At 49.7% G+C, this 21080-nt stretch overlaps 1 protein-coding gene across 12 annotated transcripts in view; it reads left to right on the top strand.

The window, feature by feature from the left end:
- Nucleotides 1–21080, top strand: part of NFIX (nuclear factor I X) — a 105231-nt gene that overhangs the window by 23120 nt on the left and 61031 nt on the right. For 3 of the 12 annotated variants that reach the window (XM_039465845.2, XM_039465843.2, XM_039465840.2), the window contains exon 2: nt 6891–7422. In XM_039465845.2, the coding sequence (XP_039321779.1) occupies nt 6891–7422 (532 nt within the window). Of the gene's footprint in view, nt 1–5113; nt 5896–6111; nt 6590–6890; nt 7423–21080 lie in introns of those variants that run through there. The other 9 variants (XM_010329459.3, XM_074384555.1, XM_003941716.4 and 6 more) reach the window with 9 other exon arrangements.

Below are 21080 nucleotides of genomic sequence, written 5' to 3'. Positions count from 1 at the left end.
TGTTTCCCATTCCTCGTAGAGGATGAGATGAAAGTAAACAATTTCCAGTTGCCCTAGAGAGAATAGATTCTCTTCCCCAATATCCTAATTCCTACCCTATTTTATTCGGTGCCAAGAGGGTAAGGGAGATGTGCCTGGAGCAGAGGAGCATTTGGAGCCAGAACGAGGCTGCATGTTGGCCGGATCCCAGGCCACCGCTCCCGGTTTGTAGTCTGGAGGAGAAAAGGAAAGGGGGGGCGGTTTACAGGAGAGAAGTGTGCAGCCTGGCTGTGAGGCAGACCCTGTCCTAGACCCAGCACCGGGGTGTGGGGTGAATCCATTCAGCCAGCATGAGGACACTAGAAAGAAACTACGCAAAGTCACCTTTCCTGAGTGGAGGAAAACAGGCCCAAGTCAGCCAAAAACCCGCTTTGTCCAAATTATCCGAGCTCCCTCACAAAGTGCATTTTCCGGTTTCCATTCCTGGAGTTTCCAGACTCTTGGTGATTCTGCTCTGACTGCAGAGCCCCTTCCCGCCGTCCCCCAGCCGAGGGGAGGCCCCACCCTCCTCTAGGATAAGCAGCAGGGCCCCTTCCCGGGCTGCCGGGTGCTGCTGCCGAGTCCTGTCTACAGTTCCCTTCCCATCTCTGGCCGCTTGGCCACTGTCTTCTCTTCTTGTGGCCTTCCGTAAAGCAGCGATAATCTTGGGACATGATAGGAGATTTCAGGGTTATGAAGTCGGCTTCTTTCGGTTCAGACCAAGGCTGACTTATAAAATTCCAACAACTGGGCAAACTAATTGGGGCTCCGTTTGTGGCCTTTTAAATTTCCCATATCCTTTCTCATCCAGGCTGCAGATATGCTGTGGTAAAATGGATACTGGAATATCTGGTCATTTCTGTGAAGTTTTGTCAGTTATTTGCTCTAATTGCTTGTAGTTACCCAGATCAACATGGGCCCAAGTGTCCTGGATCTGAAAGAATAAATCTGGGCCTTAAAGCCAGCAGGATGTGGACAAATAGGATTTTTTTTTTTTAAGATAAAGAAGCCTCCTAAAAGTGGCTCTGTCTTAAAATATATGCTTCTAGATGTTTATACGTCTAGATGTTGCACTATAGGTAGGTGCGGGCAGGTTGCAAAACCTGTCTCAGTCTGGGAAGATTGTTTTGTTTCCTCGAAGAATTTTTAACACTGTATATGTGACTGAGATGCTGTACATGTTTTCCTAGTTTTCCTCAAATAATCCATAAGGCCTCAGTGGACAGGACTGTTGTGTGGAGTTTTTATAAGCATGCGTTTCTTCTCATAGAGAAGTGGTCATTTTTCTTAACTGGGTTTTCTTTTTTTGCCGCGGCGCAGAGCCCTTTTCTGTCTTTTTATTTTTCCTTCTCTGCTGTTCTGTTTCTCTCCATCTTTGTCCTTCTTTCTTTGCAGTTGTGTACTCAGCTTGGCACTCTTTCTCCAGGTTTGGCTTTTTTTCTCTTTTTCGTTCTCCTGTCTATTTCTCTTTCTCTGTGGCCTTTTCAGTTTTTTTCTGTTGGGGGTACATTTCTTCTAGTGATGGCTGAAACTGGAATGGGTATGTATTTTAGAAATGTTTCGGTGAAAACTGTTGCTTTTTTTTTTTTTTTAAACCAAATACTATGTACTCAACAATAAAAGAGAGAGGCTTTTCTTCCACAAAGGCAGCAAAATCCCTTTCTACAAACCAAAAGCCTACGTGAATTTTTAAAAGTCTTATGGCTTCTCAATGACTTTTCTCTCCAATGGGAGAAACACCTTTCCCCACAATGTTTCCTCCTTTTCCTTTTCTCCCCGTCCTTTTTTTTTTTTTTTTTTTAAACCCTCCCTCTTACCATCATCACTGGCTTCCCTTCTTCATTTCCCAAGTCCTTCTACTCTGTCGCCTACATGTCCCCTCACTCTTTCCATCACTTGAACTCTTAATACTTGCCAGTGATTCAGACCTGGAGAAGCCTTGAATCCTCTGAGGGATTTTTTGTCTTGATTCTGGTCTTTGGTGTGGGATGTAAAGCGGTCTGATCTCATGCCTGGGGCAGGAGGGGAGAAGGGAAGGAGACTGGGCCAGGGACAGGTAATCTTCCAACGGGAGCCTCCACTCTCTTAACAAAAGGGGGACAGTTTCCTTTTGTCTGGGGCTCACGAGGGGCGTGTCTGGGCTGATGGCCGCCACCAGTGGCATGCAAGAAGAGGGGGCCCACAGTGGAGGATGCTTGAAATGTTTCTAATGGAACCTGAGCAATTCCTCTGTGTGCGCCCACGGTAGGAGGGGAAGGAGGGAGGGAGGGAGAGAGAAATGGAGAGAGACCTTCTCATCTCCCTAAGCATCAGAATATCCTGGCCACTCCTCCAGAAAGGCCTTCCCCACTGGGAGCCAGCAGTCCATAGAGAGAATGGGGTGAGGGGAAAGTATTTGCTTGAGAATCTTCTGCCCACCTGCAAGGTTATAGCCACTGGCAAGAGAAGGACAATTGACAATTGTTCTCCCTCCTACTTTCTGCCCTGGGAAAGGCCTGTTGCTCCTTCTGTTACGAGAGCCTTGAGGGGGTGCTTGGGGCTCTTTGTGGGTGCCGGAGGCTCTATTGAGACACTCTTCTGCCACTTTTCCTCAGAAGCGAATCATGCATCTTGTCCTGTTTTCCTAACTTCTACGTGGATTTTTCCATCTGTCATCTCCCAGCTGTGGCACTGTTACTGCCCCTACCTCTATCCCTGACCCAGTTGTACCACCAAATTCAGATTCAGCCCATGTCAAGCGCGTCTCTTCTACTGTGGCACTGTGGTCTGTGAAGCAGAACATGCCAGGATTATCCAGGAGGCTCCTGTTGGCCATTTTCTGTTTGGTATCTAATACTTGGTATAAATCAGGATACAAGAAAAATGCCCCCATGCCAGATATAAATTCATTTGTAGTTTTTAATGGCCTCATCTTGACTTTAGAGAGTAAAATTGTTTCTGCAAGGAGGAGAGGCAGGATTTGGTACCTTATGTCATGTCGCTAAGCTAACATCTTTTGAAGCTGGTTATTAACATGATGTGCAATTATCAGACACCACCCTAAGAGGCCTGTTTCTAATAACACCTGCCTTCTTTACTCTCACCTCTAACTGTTTCTCTCAGGGGTCAGCCGTGAGCTCAGTTCACTTGAAATGGATCGTTCAGGGCACAGACCGGGGTCCCAGGTGTTGGGCAGCCCCTTTCCCATTGTCAGGGTTCAGTGCCAGCCCAGGGCTGGATGTTTTGTTTTGGCACGCCCCAGGTGCTCTTCTGGGAACCTTTCTGCCAACATAAAGGCCACAAAGCACAGGGTTTCAGTTGGGGAAGAAAGGGGCATGAGTGAGCAGTGACCTTTTTTCCATTGCCAGCTGAGGACTGAGCCTCGCTGGGGGAGAGGGCGGCTGTAGGGATCAGGTTCTGAATAGATTTGGATCCCTTTCTCCTGTCTGCATCCACATCCTTTCTCCTCTGCTTTTCCTTTCATATCACATCTATTTCCTTCTTACTGCTTTTCAAAGGCCTCAAGGGTGACTGTGACATAGCTCTTACTGGAAGGATCCCCTTAGAGGTGGGACTCCTCTCCCCAGTGCTCACCCTTTCTTCCTGCTGTGAGGAAGGTCCCAAGTGGAGGACCAGAACAGGGGCTCTCCTGTGGGTCTCTTCTCTGTGACTTGATTTCCCCCAGGTGGCCTGTTTTTCATAGAGCCCTTTGCTTTGTTTTTTGTTGTGTCTTTTCTTAGCTCTCTTCTTTTCATTTGGGTTTCTCATCTTATATTTTGTACTTTGCACTGCTAGTGTTTGGGCCCTTTAGTCTGAATTGATTTGACAGACAGGTAAGAAAATTAATCTCAGGTCAACTGGAGAGGGCAAATCTGGAGGAAGGCAAAGAATTAATGTCTGGGCAGTGGTGGGGGAGTTGGTCAGATTCACTGCCTCTGCTCAGAGGTAGTGTCCATCTTTTTGCCTTTGTCACTTCTCCCCGGGTCTGGCTGTTGTTTGTGGCTGCGTGTAGAGCTTGTCAGGCGGAGTGCTGTGACAGGAGGCTATTTTAATAAACTGTTGCAGTTTCTCGAGCCGAGCTGTGTTGCGTTGGCATCCCTCGTCACCGCTAATGGAGCGTGCGTGGCTGGGTGTGGGCCGAAGGAGGAGGCTGAGCTTGCTGGGGGCTGGGGGAAAAGATGGGAATGTGTGGGGTGTTGGCCTCCCCCTTGTCTGAGAGTGCTTTTTCAGCAGCCAGACCTGGGGGTATCATGGGGTGGCAGTACCCAGGCGCCAGGTCCTTGCCCGGGAAGTACTGTTGGCATGGACACTTTCGGAGCTCTCTTTCTTCTTATTTCTATTCATAGCACCACAGGCTCCTGTGATTGTGGCCGGGGAGGAAAACTTCCACTCGCCCCTGTGTGCTCCATAGAGGTGGGGGGGGGAAGAAAGAAAAGAAATAGAATCAGAAAAAGAGAGAGTGTGCAGGCCCGAGAGAAAGACTGAAACCAAAACACAGAGAAAAGGCGCAGCTGCTTCCCCAAGGCCTTCTGGGGCTCCGGCCCACCAGCCCGCCCGGAGTCAGGCCTTTATTTATTTATTTTTCAGGCTTAAAAAAAAATTTCGAGTCTTCCACAATCTCAGTTCCCCCCCCCACTGCCCCCCCCCCAGATTTGCTGGGTGGCTGCTGCCAAATGGACCCGAGTGGGAGCCTGGAATGAAAAATTCATAACTGCTGGACTTTGCTTGTTCATTAGACGTGAACTTGTCGATTGGGCAAATTGTTTTTGGTCTCCAACTGCCGGGGGCTCTCCCCACCCTCCCGGCTCGCCCGGTTCCCTCCTCCCCTTGGGCGCAGCCATTGGCTGCTCGCGGATGTCTCTTTGCCAAATAGGTGGATCCTTCTCTCTCTCTCTCTCCTCTCTCTCTCTCTCTCTCTCCTCTCTCTCTCTCTCTCTCTCTCTGTCTCTCTGTCTCTTCCTCCCCCTCCCCCCCTTTTTTACTGGCTTGGCACAAGCAAATGGATGGGGATTGAGCCTGAAAGGAGAGAAAGAGGGAGTTTGAGAGAGAGAAAAGGAGCAAAAAAACACCCCAAAATCCAACCAGCGCGCGCGCACACACACGCGCACACTCACACACACGCCCCATCCCATCCACGTCCTCCCTCGATCCTCGATCTTTCCCTCCCCCCTTCTTCCTTTCCTCCCTCCCTCGCTCCCTCTCTCTCTTTGCACGCGTCTGCCAGCAACGGTCTGCAGCCGGTCAGAACTCGTCCTCTTCCCCGGGAATCTGCGAGCTCCCCCTTTTCCTCCGATCAGGCGGAGGGAGGCAGCTCGAAGTTTACACCCCTGTGCCGCTGCCAAAGCCGAAAGCCTTTTTCTTCAGCTGCCGCTTTTTCCCTCCTGGGTTTTGTTTTTGTTTTTGTTTTGCACGGGGTGGGGTGGGGTGCGTTGTTGGTTGCGGGGAGATGGTGTGAGGCTGGTTTTGATTTTTAAATTTTGCATTTCTTTCTTTCTTTCTTTTTTTTAAACTAGAAGAGGATGCACAAGGGAAGAAATTGAAAAAAAATTTTTTTGTTGTCTTTTGTTTACCTGGCGTGTGTGGCAACCGGCTCGCTCCCTCTCTCTGCTTCCTATCCCTGACCTTTCTTTCTTTTTGCTCCTTTTCAAAAAAAAATATTAATTTCCCCCTTCTGTGCAATGGAGCATGGGGGGGGGGAGGAGGGGGAAGGGTTTGAGAATCCACCCAAGCCCGGCCCCTATTCCCCAGAACACCAATAATAACCCCCTTTAAAACATTTACCTTCCTCCCCTGCTCCTCCTCCTCCCCCCTCCCCCCACCCGCCCCCAACTCACAACTCTGTTGAGTCCAGAATCTCAGAATCGGGCGTTGGGCTTTGCCGGGTGCTTCAGATCAATGGTAATTATTTAATTTTTTCCAGTTTTATTTTTGTAAACAGAAATCAATTATTATTTAAACTTCAAACAAGCAAACAACCAAAAAAAAAAAAAAAAAAAAAAAAAAACAAACAAAACCGAGAGAGCCCATCCCTCTGTCACCTGACTGAGTGGGAAAGAGGGTGAAGGGGTTGTGGGAGGCTGGGGAAGGGGTCGCAAGAAGACCCATGTAGCTTTTAACCCTAATGTGGCCGAGACAAGCACCTTATTTGTGCTAACAAGAAGTGTTTTGTTCATTATTACTGTGATTAACATTAGTGTTCGTGTCGATAACAAAGCTGAAATCACATATTTAGGATTTAGGTCTGATTAAAAAATGCTGAGGTGGATGTTCCAACTGGATCAGGAGAAAAGAAAATGAAAACAGCCTGGGGAGAGGGAAGCCTGATATGTTTCCTCACTCGCTTGCTCGTGGATGTCATTTTCTCTCTTCTTGGGGGTGGCCAAAAACCGACCGGTGTCGGGGACCAGAGGCGGCCCCGCACGCCCCCGCATGTGCGTCCACGGGCGTCTGTGCAGACGGACATCGCACCGGGGCGAGCTGACAGGAGTTCACGGCTGCGATAGAACATGGAGATGTCATGGGCGCGACAGAGCCTGGCGGGGATACCAGCAGCGTGTGTGTGTGGACGGCAACGTTGTCTGTGCGCGTGTGTGTGAGTGAGTGAGGGAGAGAGAGAGAGAATAGGTGTGTGTACAGGCTCCCGGTGCCTCTGTCTGGCTGCTGAGGCTGAGATGGGAGCAAGTGGCTGGCGAAGCTGGTGGTGGCTTCAAACCACACTTTTGTAGAACAATCGCAAGAGAAAATTGTTGGGGGGAGGGAGGAGGAGGAGAAGGCAGTTTTCCTTGTGCCCCCCCTTCTAACGCTGCTTTTCTCCTTCTCTCTTTCCCCCTCATCCCGTCTTCCCCTCCTCCCGTCCTCCCTCGCCCCGCATGCTCCCGGCTTGCCGCCTGCAGGATGAGTTCCACCCGTTCATCGAGGCACTGCTGCCTCACGTCCGCGCTTTCTCCTACACCTGGTTCAACCTGCAGGCGCGGAAGCGCAAGTACTTCAAGAAGCACGAGAAGCGGATGTCGAAGGACGAGGAGCGGGCGGTGAAGGATGAGCTGCTGGGCGAGAAGCCCGAGATCAAGCAGAAGTGGGCATCCCGGCTGCTGGCCAAGCTGCGCAAAGATATCCGGCCCGAGTTCCGCGAGGACTTTGTGCTGACCATCACCGGCAAGAAGCCCCCCTGCTGTGTGCTCTCGAACCCCGACCAGAAGGGCAAGATCCGGCGGATTGACTGCCTGCGCCAGGCTGACAAGGTGTGGCGGCTGGACCTGGTCATGGTGATTTTGTTTAAGGGGATCCCCCTGGAAAGTACTGATGGGGAGCGGCTCTACAAGTCGCCTCAGTGCTCGAACCCCGGCCTGTGCGTCCAGCCACATCACATTGGAGTCACAATCAAAGAACTGGATCTTTATCTGGCTTACTTTGTCCACACTCCGGGTAGGTCGTTCTCAACCTTTTTTCCCCCTCATTTTGTTTTACTTGCTGGCATTTGCTCTGTTTATTGTTCCTCTTATTTCCAAGCGATAACTCACCACGGGCCTAACTGGTATATGCCCATCCTGCTGGGCCTGCAACACGTTCTATGTGCCCTTTTCCTTTTTTCCGTCTTCTGTCTCCCCCGACCTGCGCTATTCTTCTTCCTCTGGCCCTGGCCATGTTACTGACTTTGTGCATCTCCATCTTTGGAGGACTTATCTGATCAGAAAGATGCTGCAGGTCTTAGGATCGGGGACATGATGCCCCCAGAATTATCCATGATGGTGAGAGTTTGAGAAGAAGAACGGCAACAGCAAACAATCATTGCTGTTATTAAAATAAGTCAGAAGAAGTATTGAGGGGCAGGTGTTAGTTTTCCTGCAGCTTCATCTCAAGTCCCAGGAAAAACTAGGTTTGGTATAAGCGGGATGGGCAGCAGTCTGGTGGAGAGAAGGGGCATGTGAAACCCTGGGATATGAGACTGAATGAATAGAAAAGAGGAGAGAAGATGGTAGTGGGCAGATTCTGCGGCCTAGATGCTCAGGCAGGAGCTGTTTTAGCTGGGATTTGACTGTCAGAGAGTATGAAAGTAATTTGATTTCATACAGAGTGAAAACAAGCACGAGATTCCTTGAGCTCCTTCCCTTCTCCTTATTACAGCTAAAGTAGCAAGGCCTCAGGATGGATGCCTACAGCCCTGACACTCTGCTGGGGGGCAGAGCGGCTTTCTCAGGGCACAGGCATGGCAGGGGGCAGCGTTGCTGTGGAAGAGGTCTTAAACAAGCAAGCAAACAAACAAAAAACTCTGTAAAATCTCTTTTTCCTTTTTTGTTCCAAGTAGTTCTGCTTCTCCTCGTTGCTTTTCCAGTTTTACCCTGCATTTTGGGTCAGGGTGGTTTAGTTCTCCTCCTCTGTTCCTTTTTTTGCCTTTACCCTTTCCCTTTTTATAATTTCTTTCCGCTTTTGTTTTCTTACAAATTGAAACAGAGATGGCTGGTTAATTTTTAGCCTCCACTCAGCTACGCCCAATTTACTGCCGCCTTTGAAACCTAAACGGGCGGCACTCTGTGATTAAGCAAGGCAGAAGTGTGTTTACATTATGCCCAACCAACTTGTAATGAGAGGGCTACCAAACCTTTCTCTCTGTGTGTGTGTGTGTGTGTGTGTGTGTGTGTGTGTGTGTGTGTTTCCTTTCCACCATTCCAGTATTTTTTCCCCTTCATTTCCCTTCTTACTCTCTTTATGCGAATGTGAGAGAACGTGGCTTAACTTCAGCTCTCAAAGGTTGTTTCCCGCGAGTGTGTGTCTCTGTGTCTTCCTTCCTGTTCATTCACAAAAAAGAAAAGCAACTCACAATGGCTTTGGTCACCCCCTTGCCTGTTTGGGAAGTTGGGAGGAATAACATAACTGGATCCAGAAATAAAATTTGGGTTTGGGGGTGTTTTCAGCACTGCATCAGGAATGTAATCTAGACTAGAGTACGCCCTGAGTTTATATGTTGGAGAACTGTGAAGAGGAGAAGGTGCTATTGGAATTCTTGTCCTGAGAGGTTGTTCTAGTAACTGGTTAGAAGCAGGGGACACCACTCTTACCTCCCCCACGCAATCCCTACCTACTTCTGTGGATCTTTCTAGGCCTGCACCTGGCCCTGTGTGGCCATCTTGACCCCTCACGCAGAAGGGCCAGGTGCCAGTCATTCTCCCTTCCTTCAGCTTAAATTTTTTCTTTCATCTTTTTTCTTTTTGGAAAAGAGACTGAGAGGGGGGAAAATAGTTATCCCCTCATTCTCTGTCTATACAGGAAGCCAGAATGGGGAGAGTGTGTGCCTGGTGGTGTTGGAGGTGGCTGGTGGCTTGCAGAAGACTTGAAGCCTTGAGCTTACCATTGTGGCCATCAGATAGCTCTTGTGCAAGGGGATTCTGCACCGTCCAATTTTAGAACCAGGGGCTTAAAGGTAGGATGAAAAGTATATAAGAAGGAGACCGTTTCCTGGCCAGATGAAAGGCCCCCCCATGTCTCCCCGCCAGCTTATAAGATCATTTGCCCAGGAACATTAGTGAATTCATACCCCATCCCCTGCAGCCAAGGCCACTTCTGTGGGCTGGGGCTGAGGCCGAGTTTTTGTAGAGTCTCTTTTACAAAAGCAGAGTAGGGAACTAAGGGTGTATTTTCTATTACTCAGGACCGAGACTCCAGATAATTTCAGTGAAGTTGGGTTTTTCTCACTGGAATTGCTTTAGTTTGAGCGTGCCTTCCTGAAGTGAGTTGGGGTGAGTTGTTGCAGCTTGGGCTACAACTGGGCCACACTGCTTGTTCCTCTTTGGAGTTGCGTTGGGTGGTCTTGAGATGGCACAGAGCAGGCACGGCTTCCTCCTTGAGCTGCCCCACTTTGCTAGAAAATGTCTTCTGCGGCCGAGCCACCAAACAGCATTGATCCGTGGGCACCACCTTACACATGCCCATGTCTACCAGACACACTCAGCAGAGCTGTCACTTGCTCCTTCCTCCCAGGGTGATAAACTGAGAACAGGGCTGGAACGGCACAGGCTTAGACAAGACTTGCTTTGGACTCTGAAAGAATTGTTTTTCTTCCCTTAAGATGTGGCTGAAGAGCCAGATCTTGGCTGGGCTGTTGGTTCTGGGTTTGATGACAGTAACGTTGATGTGGTGGTAAATGTGGGGGTGTGGCTTTGCTTCCAGGTGCCATCATCACCCATGGCCTTCCTGGATCTTTGTTATGTCACAGGTGAAGCTTTAAGAGATGACACGTTTGAGAGGGAAGAAAGGATGTGTTTTTGGAGTCGAAGCTCCACTCCCAGAATGCTGGGTCCAAATACAGAATACTGGGTCCAAAAGGTCGCCATTAGGCTGGCTTTCTGGTTGGGAAGGAGTCTCTCCGTGTATCTTTCCGTGTTTAGGAAGGGAGGTTTAGGCAGGGCAGGGTCAGAGAGCACTGCCATGGGGAGCAGGCTGTCCATTTCCTGGTGATATCCTTCCATCCAAAGGGGGTGTCCCAGAACAGGTGGCTGGGGACGGGGTGACTGGGGAGGGCCAGGAGAGAGACCTCTGCTTGTGTGAGGAAGGACAGCTGAGCTGGCCTAGAAGCACCGCTAGACTATCTCCAAAGTTTCTGCAGCGCCCTGAAGGTGAACTAGTGCTTTCAGACCTTCCCTGACACCTAAGCCTTGGTCCTAGGAAAGAGAAAAATTAATCCAAAACTAATAAAATACTTGAGCGAATTTTGTCAGCGTCTCTCTGTCAGATCCCTCCAGTGGGCCTGCAGTGGAATCCTCACAAAGTCCCGGTATTTGCGTGGTGGCTCTTTTCTTTATCTAAACTCTTTCCTGATGGAGAGCTTCCCACATAGAAGGAACCCCTGTGCACCCACCACTAGTGCCAGCAATCACCAGATCATGGCCAGTCTCAATTCAACCATCCTCCCAACTGCCCACCCACGCTGAGTTATTTAGAAGATCCAGGCATTATAGCTTTTCATCTATAAATGTTTCTGTGCACATCTCTAAAGATAAGGACTCTTGAAAAACCCAACCACAATACCACTATCATACACATTAAAAAATCCGCAATTTTTTTTAGTATTATCAGCTACCTGGTTAATGTTAATTTTTTGTTTATAGTTTGTTTGAATCAGGATTCATGTAGGGTCAGCCCTGCATTACAATGGGTTGAACAGTCTCTAAAGACTCATCACAATCTCTAGGTGGTTCTCTTCCTCTTCCTTAGTCTTGATTTCTTTTCTGGGAGTTGTTGTTGAAGGAACCAGGTTGTTTGTCCTCTGGTGTTTCCTCAGCTGGACTTTGCAGGCTGCGCCGCGCCGCGTGTGCTGCTCTGAGAGCAGATATTTGGCCTCCCTCCCTGCCTTCAGGTCCTGGGACAACCAAGCTTGGTAGCACCCAAGGATTTATCTAAGTGAACTTTTTTACCTGTGGAGTTGCCTTCTCAGGTATGAGAGAGGTTTTGGCACTCTAGTTTAGGGCTTGGGGCTTTGTAGCAAGCACTAGTTTTCAGGTCTGAGGAGGGCTGCCCATCCATGTCCTTCCTTGGCTGTGGAGGGCATTGTTCAGCTGTGTCCATACTGCAAAGATGGGGCTGGTGCCAGTGAAGTTCCCTAAGCCTTCGCTGGATGCCCAACCCACTGTTGGCTCTGGGACGAGTACGTGGGAGGGTCCACAAGAGTACCCATCACTTTCTCCGGGTCCACCCCCACCATGTACCCTATGCGGCCTCATCCATCGCCTCCTCTTTCAAGGCCTAGAAATGCCACCAGTCTGCATCTTTGAGGCAGCGCCATCTGGTGCCAGGGCTAACAAATACCGCAGGGCCTTGGGACTCATGTCTAAAATTAGCAGGATCTACAGATTATCTTTTAACCCAATGTAGGGTCCCCTTTAGAAGATTCCGGAAGAGGTGTCACTGTTGTTCAAAGGTCAGCTTTGGTTGTTGTAAAATTCTTCCATTCTTCTATGTCTAGCTCATAGGATGGTTCCAGGGATTAAACCGGCTAATATGTAAAGATACTGGCACATAGCAGGACGGCAGCTGCTGTGATTAGGAACAATTCTTATGATTTAGGGAGCTCATGGCTGACCCTCTGTCCCTTTACTTGTTGGTCTTGTTTTTCTCCTGGGATGACCCAGGTGAAAGCTGATTTTTCTGTAACAGGACAGCATTTGAAATAGCAAAGGCAGCTCTTATGTCTCCCTTCCATCCTTCTCCCCAGGAAGCTGTCTCCTCTTCAGCCTGAATATCACCAGTCCCTAATGCCTCCCACATTTCACATGGCTCCTAGTGCCCTTGCCATTTTATTGCCACCTCCTGCAGGCCCTCTGGTTTGTTTTAGTCCCTCTGATTTGTAAAATTTCTGAAACTGGAGTATTCAGAATTGAACACAGAAACTCCAAGCATGATCAGATCCTAGCCAACCATGGTGGCTACATAATCTTCAGTGCCTTCCAGCTACATACTGTGCAGGGCTCAGTGCAAAATGAAAATGTGGGGCTCCTTGTTCGGAATTTTTAGGAATGACAGCACGACATCAGATCATTTAACCAAACATGGGTGGCATGCAGGTTGCACACCTGTGAAGCTGGCCCAGGCTGCCTTTGCTTTGGACATTCTGTGACTGTTAATACAACTTGGGGTGCTGGGTCTGGGTGGTATGAAACAATGATGGGGCTCAGGCTGTCCTCAGAGGGGGGCATGACCCCAAAGAGGAGAATAGAAATGCCCAAACAGAGTCCTTGCCCTTGGGCTTGGTCTTATTCTCAGACTCCCTTGACCACCCAACCAGCCGAGAGCCCCCATTGCCTACAATATGTAGGGGGTGCCTCGGTAGAGCACTTGCTCTGCTGGCTGAATTGGAGGCTGTGGCATGAGGGGAAAAAGAGTCACCCTTATCGGAGCTTGAGCCGGCAAAGCACCGACTGTGAATGAGCCAGAGGGGACCTAGAGGCCTGATCCCATAATTATGGGCATGGTGACCAGCTGTGCCCCATTGCTGACCCAGAGGAAACAAGGCTACTCTGCAGCAGGAGCGCTGGGGTCCAGAGGCAAAGAAGGACTTCCTGAGAACTTGGTTTACTTTTTGGTGCTTCCAAAGCATGGTAGAATTTCCTTTATCCGTGAAATACACCCTCAGTGAACTTGCCGTGAGCAAGGCCCTGGCCTAGGGTTTCCTAGATCTCGAAGAATAAGAGTCTTGCATGTGCCTGGCAGGCTTTGGGTAAATGTCTTCTAGAAGATGTCTTGAAGGCTCCCTCCCATAGGCATAGGTGTGAACCTGGAGTGACCCATGCTAGAGGGGAGGGAAGGCCCAAAGGGCCTTTTTTGGGGGATAGCTCACAGTGGGCTGTGACGGGGGAAGCAAGGACCTTCTTGGCCACCTTCTAGTGTTACAGAGACCTGGGATGCCAGAGAAAGAGTGGGTTAGAAAGGGTAATGAGGCCAGTGCCATGTTCTCTCTCTGTTCTGGCGTCCTGTAGCAGCTGGGCAGAGGGGACAGCTGAGTGTCCCCCTTTCTGCCTAGGGAAGAAGGTGGCTCCCTTCCCACCCCTTTTTCTCTTTGCCCTGTCGGTCCCGCCCCCCTCCCCACACACACACACCGCCCCTCTGTCTCAGGAGCTGCCACGCTTCAGTTATTTTATCCTTCAGTGTCCGATTCAGAAGTCTTTTCAAAGGCCCCAGCCGTGTCAGCGCGGTGCTTGCACAAAAGGCCTCTTTGATTTCTTGTTTGTTTTCATTTGCCAGTGGAGGGGGAGGGGGCAGGAGAGAAAGAGCTTCTGGGTTTTAAAATTTTTATTTGGGTTGCTTCATTCTCAGAGGAGTTGGCTCCCTGGAACTCTTTTCTGAGTTGGGGGCTTGGAGTTGAGCGGCGGCCTTCTGAAGACAGGGCTAGTGTAGGAGTGGGGGGGCTGGGTGGGGCTCCCAGGATGATAGGAGGAGGTGGAGGGGTTTATGATTATTGATTCACCCTACGAACACTTTGGGCAGCTCTTACATGCTAACCCTGAGGGAGGGTAGTAAGGGTCAGATTGGAGCCCTGCCTCTTGGGTAGAGGAAAGGTCTGAGGTGTCTGGCACATGCCATTCCCCTGTATGTTGCATCCTTCGAGGAGGACTCCTTACAGCTGTGGATTTGCACAATTGTGAACTTTGACTTTGTTATTTTTTCTTTTTTTGTCCCAGATTCCGCTTTTGAAGGGGATTCTACTAGCATACATACTTCTTGGAGACTCAGTATCTCAGAATACAGGTTGGGGTGTCCCACTTAACATCAGAGAATGAGGGAGAGGGACTGAGAGTTTTATAGAGCAGCAATGTGGTCTTCCCGGGAATGGTGTGCAGAGGACCTGAGCCCACAGCTTGTTTTGAACTTTGAGGGCAGGTCAGTGCTGCTGAGACCCTGGTGAGTAGGCAGTTGAGGCTGAAAAGAGATGAAGGCCACGCTTGTCCAAGGTTTGAAACAAGAGACACCCAAACCAGTGCCTGTTGGGGTACGTACCTTAACATGTGGGCACGCCCCTATATCCCAGTAAGAAGAGGTGCAGCCTGCTGGTTTACAAGCCCGTGTGGAGGCCTAATTGTCAGGCTTGGGAAGAGAGCGCCACAAGAGGCTTGGGCAGGTGGTCACGGGCATCAGCAAGAGGGAAGTGTGCCCACTGGGTGAGGGGGGGCTCTGAGGGCCTGGTTGGCAGACGGGAGGAGGAGGCTGGGGGGCTGAGAGATAGATAAATATAGCTGATGGCATTTCTGATGATAGGTTTTTCTTGGCACTGAGGGCACCGTGGAAAACAGCACGACAAACGCCCGGCCCTGCAGGCCGCCGTCGCCATTTTAAGCATGTTTGAGTTTAAGGGTTGTTGGCATTGGAATAGGGTCCCAGGAGGCTCAGGGCCCGGGAAGGGGAAGTTTGGCTGGACTGGACCTTACCCTCCTAGGTGCCTGGGTTCCTTAATTTGTCTGTATGGATATCTCATACCGTATTTCATGGCCCTTTGGGTATTTAGAAAATATTCTGAGGCTGCCCTTTATGATTCTGTCCCCCAAGTGACTTGTTCCACCACCAGCTGCTGTGGTCTATCAGTAGGGGGCATCTTGGCTCTTCTCTCACTTCTCTTCTCTTACTTACTGATGACTTTCAGTAAGGCATGCCACCACCACCCCAGTACAGGGCAATTATTTACTATTATTTGGGGACACCCAATAACTTAAGGGGCACCTGTTTGTCCAGGCTCCCAGCAACTTCTTGTTCTCTGTGGACTGAGGAAGGGGCATGCCCTTGGTTTCTATTTTAATTCCATTTTGCCTTGAAGGCCCGCTATGGCTTTAGCACCGGGCTGAGTTATCTCTATGTATTAATTCCCCGAATTCTCACCCCGATTCTAGTTTTAAAACTGTGCTCCTGGCTGGGTGTGTGTGCACTCAGGTGACGTGCATAAGGGTCTCTCTGTGTAGTAAGGAATCAGCAAACCAGACCTGGGGACCAGGGAGGTTTCCTAGAAGACGACCTGCTTGACCTGCACTTTGAAAGACAGTGAGGAATTAGCTCGTTTTTGTCAGCTGACTGGGTCTTTTCAGTGTGCCTGGAGCTGATTTCCTCCTCACAATGGTTGAGTGATATAGACAGGGCAGGTATTATTATATCCACTCTACAGAGGAGGGACCTGAAGTACAGAGATGTCAGGGGACTCTGATCACGTGATGAGTTTCTGGCAGAAAGGACCTGGACTCCAGGTTTATGGTCACTGAGTACCTCGGGCTCATTCTGCAGGCATTGCTGCTCCTTGAACTTCATCAGGATTACTGGCTTTGGTAGAGTCTCAGAGGAGAAAACCTCATGGGGCACTCTGGAGCCAGTTTCATCACTGTGGTCTCTGTCACTCTCTAGCAGAGAGACCAGCTTGTGGCTCAGCTCAAGGGCTCCCCCAGTGGCTGAGCACGTGGGGTGGAAACAGAGAGAGGGCACCTGGCCCTGTCCTGACACTGGCCTCCCTCTCTCCTGACATGCCATGGCTCCCTGGCTTCCTGCTGCGGACTTCGAGAGGCAGCATGCTAGCATAAATGGGCTGAGCCTAGCATAGACAGGGGCCAGACTGGCTGGACACTCTCACCCTGCTGCTGCCAGCTCTGCTTCTTTTCATACTTCCCTGGAGCAGCTGGGAGGGGTCCAACCTGACCTTCTCAGGTAGAGGGGGCAGGAAGCCTAGGTGTGAAGCCAGGCAGGTTCTGCTAGACCTTGGGATTCCTGATCCTTGCTCAGTCACACCCTTTTCCTGGGAGTGTGCTTGGAATCACAGTTTGAAATAAAAATAAATTTAATTATCCTAATTAACCAGGTGATCGATAGAAGTTTTGCAGTAATCTTCTATTCATTGCCTTTTTTGCTCCTTCACATCGACTGTCACCTTTACCCCTTTCTTAAAGTTAAAAAACTCTCTGGCTGTGTATATAAAAACTCTCCCAGCATGACTAGGGCTGGGTTCAGGGAGAGGCTGGCTCACCACTCTAGATTTTCGTCCGTGTCCATTGCTAATTAGAGGCTTATCTCTCACCGTTGATATCAGCTCCCCTCTAGCAGGGTTCCCTAACTGCGGCACTGTTGACGTTTGTGTGAGATCATTCGGTGTCGTGGGGAACTGTCTTAGACATTGTAGGGTTTTATCAGAATCTCTGGCCTTGACCCACTAGAAATCAGTTGTACCTCCTTCCCCCAGGTGTGACAACCAAAAATATCTTCAGACATTTCTGGGAACAGAATCATGCATGGCTGAGAACCTCTGGCCTGGAAGAAACAGGGATTCAGACAGAATCAGAATACCACCTGCACTCACCTCTTGCCTTACCGCCAGTTTAGGTCCTCATTTACCTTGTGTTGAATGTCGACTGAACTTCTGAGCACCATCTGTTCCCGTGTATCCTGCATTGTTTTCACTTTTCCAGATAGCAGAGTCTAGGCTGAAGCAATTTGGGGGCTTTCTCACTTCACCTCCCCCTGGTTGGAGCTGTAAGCCTGCCTTCAAGTCCCCTACTGAGTTATGCGTCTCTAATTTTTTGCATCGTGGTTTCTGTATGCTGGGACTGCTGATCTGGGGAACAGGACAGGGGATCTGCCACTGGGCTGGCCCAGGCCTGTGCATCAACCAGTGGTCCTGCCAGGTGTATATCAGACCCCATAGAACACAAACGTTTGTTTCTGCAGAGTGAGATACGGAGACCAGAACTGCTGTCTGGGTCTTAATACTACTCTTTTTAAATGATGTATTTGATTTTTTTTTGAATTATAGTAGTAAAACACACTCTTTGTAAAAATTTAAACAATAGAGAATGTGAGAGACAGACAAGCTCCCCAAACTACCCTTCTGTGCCTGAGACCACTTCACAGATCCATGTCAGTTCTTCAATTTTTTTCATCAATTCCTATATCAAGTAACTTTTAAATATAGAGGTATCTATTTTAAGAGCAGATGGTATGTTTGGGCTAATTGAATTGGCTCCGTCAAGTGCCATTGTGGTCTTAACTCTTCCTACCCACTGTCTTTTATACCCTCGCCCGCATCATCCGAAGTGTAGGGCCAAAGTCCCTGTCTTCCTTTCCCTGAGGTGACAATTTCAGCATGTCCTTGCTGGGAGGAGTGACCAGTAGGGCATGGACTGGTATCTGAGCAGTTAGAATCCCACTCTGGGGGATTCCTGCTGGTGCTGTAGCCCCGACCACGGAAGTCAGGGCCTGAACCTCAGCCTGCCCTGAGACCCCCGCCGAAGGGGCTGCAGCTGGAGGGAGGGGCCCCTGGGAAGTGTTCTGCTTGGCCATGCTTGGCTTGGCCTCTGGAGCCGGCTTCCCAAGTCTTCCAAGAGGGCAAGGACACTCCTTCGTGTGGAGCAGACCCTTCGCCAACTGGCCTGGTGTCCAGGAGGCTTCCTTTCTTAAAATGGGGGGATGAAGCACCAGTCATGCCATCCAGGATTTATTTCATCATAATTGTTTGTTTTGGGCTTAACGATACAGCAGAGAAGAGTGGCAGAGGAAGAAGTTCGTCCTCTCCAGGCCAGGGGTGGGGCTGTGGAAATGAGAAACCAGACAAGATGGAGAAGGAATCCAGAGAGGGCTTTGCGGCTGGGTCTGCCAGTATGGAGAAGGCTGCTCTCCAGCCAGCCGGGAGTAGGGTGACACCTGGTGACTCTTCTGGACTGGGCGGTGCTGTGTGGAATGATCAGGAGATCCCTGGAGGCGACCTGCAGGAGGCCAGCTGAGTGCAGCCCTTGGGGAGTGTGTCCTTATTATGCCTGCAGATTATATCCCCATTAGCGCATAATTATTATATAATGGGTGTTATTGCGTAATGGCAGTTATATAACAGGTGGCCCAGAATACAGACAGGGGGTGTAATAAGTGTATATCCTTTGGCTATAAATAGCCACCAGCCCCACACCAAATATGTGGTCACACCAGAGCCACCTTATAAATACCCATGCTGGGCTATAAATTTCTGAGCAGTGACGTCAGCAGGCATGGTACCTAGTTAGGGGGTGGTAGGAGGGACCTGCGGCCCCCACCCGGACACATGACATCATTGTTTCCTTAGTAACAGGAATGCTCCCGAGGGACCAAGTGAAGAAAGGCCTTTGAAGGGAGGAGGCAAATAGATAGGAAGCTTGAGTTGGGGGGTGGGTGCTAAGCCTGGGGCTGAACAGGGTGGGGTCTCCTTAATCAGTGAGACAGGCCATCTGCCTTTGAGTATTTGACCCAACTGGAAGCAAGGCAGTAGACTTCGTTTCCTTTCATCTTTAGGGGGTTTCAGGTCCCCTTTCCTGTGTGTAGCAGATCCTGCCAGCCTTGGCTGTGTCAGAGAGAAGAGGGGAGCTACAGGGTCTTCCCTGTCCTCCTTTTTCCCAGATGACCTCTACAGGGCTCTCGGGCCACTTGCTGAAGGGAGCTTTGACTTCTGTACCTGGTCATATCCTCCACAGGGTATGGCTGCTTCCCCTACCAGATGTATTAGGCCAGTTTCAGCCTTAGTAATGTAAGAAATATGAGCAATTTGATGCGAGTCTCAGAGAGCTTCGTGGAAGTAATGGCGCTGAGAGATGGCACCTGGGGAAGAAAGATGACACAAGGATAGTATTCTGGCTCCAGAAGAAACTATGAAGTGGGATATAATCTTTTTAGGCGTATGGGAGATTACTTCATATAGGGTGGAAAAGAGCTAGTCTTCATAGTCCTGAGATTAGAGGAGGAAATTTGCCTTTGGCAGATGGGATTGGAAGAAAGCTGGATGACCAACTCGTCCTAGTTTGCTCGGAGTTTCCCAGTCCCTCACCTCGGGAAACCCCTCGGTCTCTGGCACACTGGGATTGTTGGTCACCCTTGAACAGTGGTTTTCAACTAAGGGCAATTTTGTCCCACAGGGAACATTTGGCAATGTCTGTGAACACTTTAGGTTGTCACAGTTGTGGGGGGAGGCTGCTACTGGAATCTAGTGGGAAGAGTCTAGTGCATATGACAGTCCCCCAGGAACAAAGAATCATCTCACCCCCAAACATCACAAGTGTGGAGGTGGAGAAACCCAGTCTTAGAGGGAGAATAAGCAGACCCTGCTGTGCATGGCCTCTCCTTAGGTCGCCTCTTGCTTCTGCTAGCAGAGTGGGCTGCCGGGCTGCCTTCCTGAATTTCTTGCAGCTCTTGTTTTCTGTGCTTTGATTGGTTGTATTTAGGGTTCTGTAGCCTGGAAACCTTTTCTAGGAAATCGTGTGGCTTCTGAGAGGGTCTTTCCCATCTCAAAGTTCAGAGACCCTTTGCAGGTGAGACAGTGCTAAGAGCAAGCCCTGTTAGGCAGTATGGTATTGATGTAGATCCTTCATCTGTTATTTTAAAAAGAATGGAAAAAATCATCAAATACCCATTCCTTATTGCCTATCAAAGAGTTGCCAAAAAGCAAAACCTGCCTGTTTTCCCTGCCTTTCAGGCCAACTCTTCCCATATAGACCGCAACATGCTACTGTGGCTCCTGGGGCCTCCTGAGTGTATCAGTCCCAGGGCGAGAACTCACTGCCATAAAAGCCAGTTTCCCAGACCCAGTGACCAGGGCTGGACTCTGCCACCCAAAGAGGCTTCCCACATGAAACAAATGAGGCAGGAGCAGAAGAGAGCCAAATCCTATTCTGGCACAGGGAGTTTACAGAAATCTAGGTTCTAAGTGTTCTCATGTCATTTATAGAAGTTTCCATTTAGCCTGGCATATGTGAAATGTAATCATGAAAGCATAGCAGACACTGTTTTTCACCTGCCTTTAGTGTCTGTTTAGTTTACTACCTGGCTGCAGTTGACTTGGTGCCCTCTGGCCTTGACCACATGCATAGCGTGGCCAACTGGGTCATCGTTTCTGTTGGCCTCGGACGGGGTCCACAGATGAAGGCCAGGATGGTGGTGGTGGCGCAGTGGTCTGGTCTGCACCAGAGATTTGGCCAGAGAGAGGGGATCAGCTGGGCTGTGGGCTACCCCTTATGTGTCTCAGGCCCAGCTTTTGATTTCGGACTTGAGATTGAGGCAGCTAGTAAGCGTGGATGGGGAGGAAGGGCCCAAGGGTCTGCATGCAAGGCCCCGCCTGCTGTGCCAAAGGGGACTCTGTGGGGAACAGCGCTGGCTCCAAATACAAAGGCCGTTGCTCCATGGAGCAATAATCCTCAGGATATTGCCAGCCCAAAAGATATAGCCAAGAGAGAGGCCCCTGCCCTGAGGACAATGGCCAGATTTCTCTCACTTATTTATGGTATCATGGTTTACAAAGTGGGCCCAGCACACAGATCTCTGGGCATAGTTTCAAATACATGCATTTCTTTTAAATTAAACACCACACAGATACACATACAGACACACACATAGACACACTCAGGTGTGCGTGCACACGTGTGCAAGTGTCTGTTCAAGCCGTGCTGCTGCCCAAGAGTATTCCCAGCCATGTGGGACAGTAACTCAGGATGATGGTACCGAAGCCACTGTCTAATATTAGATTTTGTCATTCAGAGATTCATTAATATAATTACTCAGATGCCAGCCTGGCTTGGCAAGGCCTCTTGAATTGTGTTCCTCTTCGACAAAGCACT

Source organism: Saimiri boliviensis, chromosome 14 (assembly GCF_048565385.1).
Source record: "Saimiri boliviensis isolate mSaiBol1 chromosome 14, mSaiBol1.pri, whole genome shotgun sequence".
In the NCBI taxonomy this organism is placed as follows: domain Eukaryota; kingdom Metazoa; phylum Chordata; class Mammalia; order Primates; family Cebidae; genus Saimiri; species Saimiri boliviensis.
Note: the sequence above shows the minus strand (reverse complement) of the source record. Positions and strands in the feature narration are given on the sequence as shown.